This window comes from Salvelinus fontinalis, unplaced genomic scaffold (assembly GCF_029448725.1).
Source record: "Salvelinus fontinalis isolate EN_2023a unplaced genomic scaffold, ASM2944872v1 scaffold_0479, whole genome shotgun sequence".
In the NCBI taxonomy this organism is placed as follows: Eukaryota; Metazoa; Chordata; class Actinopteri; order Salmoniformes; family Salmonidae; genus Salvelinus; species Salvelinus fontinalis.
The window spans coordinates 117,161-123,017 of record NW_026600688.1 but is presented as its reverse complement, the minus strand read 5'-3'; the positions used below and the strand labels follow the sequence as shown (position 1 = coordinate 123,017).

The 5,857-nt window shown below is 43.1% G+C and overlaps 1 protein-coding gene across 1 annotated transcript; it reads left to right on the top strand.

The window, feature by feature from the left end:
* Positions 1-43: 43 nt before the first annotated feature.
* On the top strand, positions 44-5,857 carry LOC129846212 (zinc finger protein 239-like). Its single transcript, XM_055914214.1, has 2 exons — positions 44-216; positions 4,042-5,857. The coding sequence occupies exons 1-2, from the start codon at positions 111-113 to the stop codon at positions 4,614-4,616; spliced, it is 681 nt and encodes a 226-aa protein (XP_055770189.1). The 5' UTR covers positions 44-110; the 3' UTR covers positions 4,617-5,857.

Below are 5,857 nucleotides of genomic sequence, written 5' to 3'. Positions count from 1 at the left end.
AATGATATGTGTCTGTGTCCCCTCTTTATGGTTACCAGGACAACGCTAGCCCTTCCTCCCTCCTGGAGTCCCTGTGTCATGCCTCTCCCGGTAGCACCTTACTGCTGGGTATGAAGAGGTTGTCTGTGCAGCTGGTGGACTGCAGGAAAACAACGGGGCTGAGTGGAACTGTGAGAGGAGGAGAAGAGAAGAAAGGATCAGATTTGACACATCAAAGTAAGTGCTGTAGTTTAGTTTGAACAAATACAATAGATCTGGTATCTGTTACCAGGACAACCAGCAGAGTTCTGTTAGTTGACAGGAAGATAGACTGGTATCTGTTACCAGGACAACCAGCAGAGTTCTGTTAGTTGACAGGAAGATAGACTGGTGGATATGGATGTTATGAATATCATAACACTGAAAAAGGATTCTGCCAATGAAAAGAGAGAAACCAATAGACCATATAAACGTTGATGAAAGTTAGATTTAGAGAGAAAGTTTCAAGATAATCTGATTTAAGGGGCTTGTTTTACAAAAACTTTTCCTTAAAACATTATGGATGTTACATTGTCTGTCCCAGTCAACACCCCCTATCTTTACAAGACTGTTGAACAGGCAAACTAAACTCAAGACACTGTTAATTAATTAACTAATACTGGAGGAAAGCTGTGATCAGGCTGCCCACTCAAGAGAGAGCTTCAAACTGTAACCAGTGCCGTCAACCTTGTTCAGGTTATCAGTCAACCTACCAGGGTAGTTACAAACAGTAGAGGAATGAAATCATCATGTTTTGATCATATCTTTACTAATGCTGCAGAAATGTGTTTGAAAGCAGTATCCAGATCCATCAGATGTAGTGATCACAATATAGTAGCCATGTCTAGGAAAACCACAGTTCCAAAGGCTGGGCCTAATATTGTGTAAAAGAGGTCATACAATAAGTTTTGTAGTGATTCCTATGTTGTTGATGTAAATAATATTTGTTGGTCCGTGGTGTGTAATGATGAGCAACCAGACGCTGCCCTTGACAATTTATGAAATTGCTTATCCCAGTTACTAATAAGCATGCACCCATTAAGAATATTACTGTAAAAACTGTTCAATCCACGTGGATTGATGAGGAATCAAAAAATGGTATGATGAAGAGGGATGCAAAAGAGTTGGCAAGCAGGTCTGGCTGTATAACTGATTGGCAAACGTATTGCAAATTGAGAAATCATGTGACTAAACTGAATAAAAAGAAGAAGAAACTACACTATGAAACAGATAAATGACATGAAGAATGATAGTAAAAATGTGCATGTGTCAGCATATGGTCTCACAAGGGGTCTGAGGATCTCATCTCGGTACCTATTGGCAGTCAGGCTACCTCTGGCGAGCACATGGAGCGCTGTGCGGCCCCACATAGAAATGCCACCCCACACCATGACTGACCCACCGCCAAACCGGTCATGCTGGAGGATGTTGCAGACAGCAGAACGTTCTCCACGGCGTCTCCAGACTCTGTCACGTCTGTCACATGTGCTCATGTGCTCAGTGTGAACCTGCTTTCATCTGTGAAGAGCACAGGGCGCCATTGGCGAATTTGCAAATCTTGGTGTTCTCTGGCAAATGCTAAACGTCCTGCACGGTGTTGGGCTGTAAGCACAACCCCCACCTGTGGACGTCGGGCCCTCATACCACCCTCATGAAGTCTGTTTCTGACCGTTTGAGCAGACACATGCACATTTGTGGCCTGCTGGAGGTCACTTTGCAGGGCTCTGGCAGTGCTCCTCCTTGCACAAAGGCGGAGGTAGCGGTCCTGCTGCTGGGTTGTTGCCCTCCTACGGCCTCCTCCACGTCTCTTGATGTACTGGCCTGTCTCCTGGTAGCGCCTCCATGCTCTGGACACTATGCTGACAGACACAGCAAACCTTCTTGCCACAGCTCGCATTGATGTGCCATCCTGGATGAGCTGCACTACCTGAGCCCCTTGTGTGGGTTGTAGACTCAGTCTCATGCTACCACTGGAGTGAAAGCACCGCCAGAATTCAAAAGTGACCAAAACTTCAGCCAGAAAGCATAGGAACTGAGAAGTGGTCTGTGGTCACCACCTGCAGAACCACTCCTTTATTGGGGGTGTCTTGCTAATTGCCTATAATTTCCACCTTTTGTCTATTCCATTTGCACAACAGCATGTGAAATTCAATCAGTGTTGCTTCCTAAGTGGACAGTTTGATTTCACAGAAGTGTGATTGACTTGGAGTTACATTGTGTTGTTTAAGTGTTCCCTTTATTTTTTTGAGCAGTGTATTTTTGTTTATTGTAGTTACTCTGTTTTAGGAACATCTTCCCAAATATTTCACTTTGTTTTTTTACTTTACCCAAAATATGACATCAGCGATAGTCAAAACGGGGAGATGTTACTGATGTGCTTTGTGTCTTCGACGTAAAAACAAGTTTTGGACTTCCACTTAAAATTACTTATTTTATGTTTAAGGAAGTGTGTACAGTCGTGGCCAAAAGTTTTGAGAATGACACAAATATGAATTTTCACAGTCTGCTGCCTCAGTTTGTATGATGGCAATTTGCATATACTCCAGAATGTTATGAATAGTGATCAGATGAATTGTAATTAATTGCAAAGTCCAACTTTGACATGCAAATGAATTGAATCCCCCCCCCAAAACTGGAAGCTTCAAAAGGAGGGTGGTGCTTGGAATCATTGTTCTTCTTCTGTCACCCATGGTTACCTGCAAGGAAACATGTGTCGTCATGATTGCTTTGCACAAAAAGGGCTTCACAGGCAAGGATATTGCTGCCAGTAAGATTGCACCTATATCAACCATTTATCGGATCATCATTAACTTCAAGGAGAGCGGTTCAATTGTTGTGAAGAAGGCTTCAGAGCGGTTCAATTGTTGTGAAGAAGGCTTCAGGGTACCCAAGAAAGTCCAGCAAGCGCCAGGACCGTCTCCTACAGTTGATTCAGCTGCGGGATTGGGGCGCAACCAGTACATTGCTTGCTCAGGAATGGCAGCAGGCAGGTGTGAGTGCATCTGTACACAGACTGATATTCTGCAAAAGGTACAGGGATTGGACTGCTGAGGACTGGGGTAAAGTCATTTTCTCTGATGAATCCCCTTTTCGATTGTTTGGGGCATCTGGAAAAAAGCTTGTCCGAAGAAGACAAGGTGAGCGCTTCCATCAGTCCTGTGTCATGACAACGGTAAAGCATCCTGAGACCATTCATGTGTGGGGTTGCTTTCAGCCAAGGGTGTGGGCTCACTCACAATGTTGCCTAAGAACACAGCCATGAATAAGGAATGCTACCAACACATCCTCCAAGAGCAACTTCTCCCAACCATCCAGCAACAGTTCGGTGACGAACAATGCCTTTTCCAGCATGAAGGAGCAGCTTGCCATAAGGCAAAAGTGATAAGTGACAAACTCCAAGCATTGATTATGCAAGAATGGGCTGCCATCAGTCAGGATGTTTTTGCCCAGAGGTTAATTGACACCAGGGTGGGTTGCAGAGGTCTTAAAAAATAAGGGTGAACACTGCAAATATTGACTCTATGCATCAACTTCATGTCATTGCCAATAAAAGCCTTTGACACTTATGAAATGCTTGTAAATATACTTCAGTATTTCATAGTAACATCTGACAAAAATATCTGAAGACACTGAAGCAGCAAAATTTGTGGAAATTAATATTTGTGTCATTCTCAAAACTTTTGGCCACGACTGTAGGTCGCATTCTGTATCATACAGCAATGAAAGTTATATATTTAGAACCACCTGCTCGATTGGAATTAAGCGACGTCTGTGTCTTGTGTCCTAGAACGGTTTAGTTTTTTGTGTTCTGACTTGAAAAACAGAATGAATAAATAAGTAATGTAAACATTATCAGTAATTACCAGGAAACTCTACATTTGTTTTAAAATCACACCAAGATTGTTAAAACTGGCCTTAGGTTATTGAGCGATCTGATTAGGATTTACCCTCGTAGCAAGGCCAATTTATCATGTGGAGGTTTCATTCAGGTCTCTTTTTTTTAAAACACACTGTCTTTGGCAGGAGAAAGACCAGACTCAGAGGAACCAGGGACGTCCAAACCAACAAGAAGACACCAATGTTCCCACTGTGGAAAGTGTTTTAACCAGTTAACTGACCTGTACCGACATGAGAGAATACACACAGGGGAGAAATCTTACCACTGCTCGCAGTGTGGAAAGAGTTTTAACCGGTCAGGGGATCTGAAAAAACACGAGAGAATACACACAGGGGAGAAGCCTTACCACTGCTCCCAGTGTGGCAAGTGTTTTAACCAGTTTGGGAACCTGAAAACACACGAGAGAATACACACAGGGGAAATGCCTTACCACTGCTCCCAGTGTAGAAAGAGTTTTAGCCGTTTAAGGAACTTGAAAGTCCATGAGCTAATACACACAGGGGAGAAGCCTTACCACTGCTCCCAGTGTGGCAAGTGTTTTAACCAGTTTTGGAACATGAAAAAACGCGAGAGAATACACACAGGTGAGAAGCCTTACCACTGCTCCCAGTGTGGAAAGTGTTTCAACTGGTCATGGGATCTAAAAATACACGAGAGAATACACACAGGGGAAATGCCTTACCACTGCTCCCAGTGGTGAAAGAGTTATAGCCATTTAAGGAACTTGAAAGCTCATGAGAGAATACACACAGGGGAGAAGCCTTACCACTGCTCCCAGTGTGAAAAGTGTTGCAACCGGTCAGGGGATCTGAAAAAACATGAGAGAATACACACAGGGGAGAAGCCTTACCACTGCTCCCGGTGTGGAATGAGTTGGAAGGAGTTCAAACCAGAAAAGCAACCTCAACCAACATGAGATAATACACAATGGGGAGAAGCACACAAGATACCACAGGAAAACTTATTTGATCAGAGGTTAGTTTGTTTAATAAGGATTGCGCCCCGGAGTTTACACTCAGAAATTTGCAAGCAAGACACTCAGTTCAAAAGATGGTGTTTTCCCTTTTATCCCCTACTGAGGATCACCCCGCCCAGGGTGATGTCCCTTAACTTTAATACCATATAAGCTCATAATTAATAGTTGCTAATACAAAGATGTCTCTGCTAGGCGGAGTTCAGCTTATTGCGTTATTGGCAGTTAGTTTCCCAATCACTCTTCCCCTTATTGCTATCATGTCAGACTGGAAGTAAGACTGGAACATAGTATCAACAGGAACTCTTAGTTCCCTTTATCCATCTGTTACCTAAAATATAGTTTCTACACACAGACATTGACTTTGTACAGTTGACCTTTTCATGCACTTGCAAGGTGTCAACCACTGATTCTTAATCTCAAGTTAAAGCAACACAAGAATCATTGTACTTTTGTCATCACAGGTGTTCCTATAATGTACAGATATCATCCAAGTTCTTACAAGTCAACTTACACACAGCTCTGACACACACACTTATCCCACCAGACATGCCACCGGGGGTCTTTTCACAGTCCCCAAGTTTCCAGAACAAATTCAAGAAAGCGTACAGTATTATATAGGGCCCTTATTGCATGGAACTTCCTTCCATCTCATATTGCTCAAATAAACAGCAAACCTGGTTTCAAAAACAGACCAAGCAACACCTCACGGCACAACCCCTCTCCCCTATTTGACCGAGGTAGTTTGTGTGTATGCATTGATATGTAGGCTACGTGTGCCTTTTACAAAATGTATGTAGTTCTGTCCTTGAGCTGTTCTTGTCTATTGATGTGCTGTATTATGTGTCATGTTTTGTGTGGACCCCAGGAAGAGTAGCTGCTGCTTTTGCAACAGCTAATGGGGATCCTAATAAAATACCAAACTCTGTTATTCTCTCTGAGCTCAGAAATAAAGAATCTTGGTTTGA

What these genes read in the sequence shown, in the direction of transcription:
- LOC129846212 (XM_055914214.1), top strand. Translation starts at nt 111, where the DNA reads ATGAAGAGGTTGTCTGTGCAGCTGGTGGACTGCAGGAAAACAACGGGG. An exon ending in ATCAGATTTGACACATCAAA is followed by an intron (nt 217 to 4,041) that starts GTAAGTGCTGTA and finishes TGTCTTTGGCAG; the next exon opens with GAGAAAGACCAGACTCAGAG.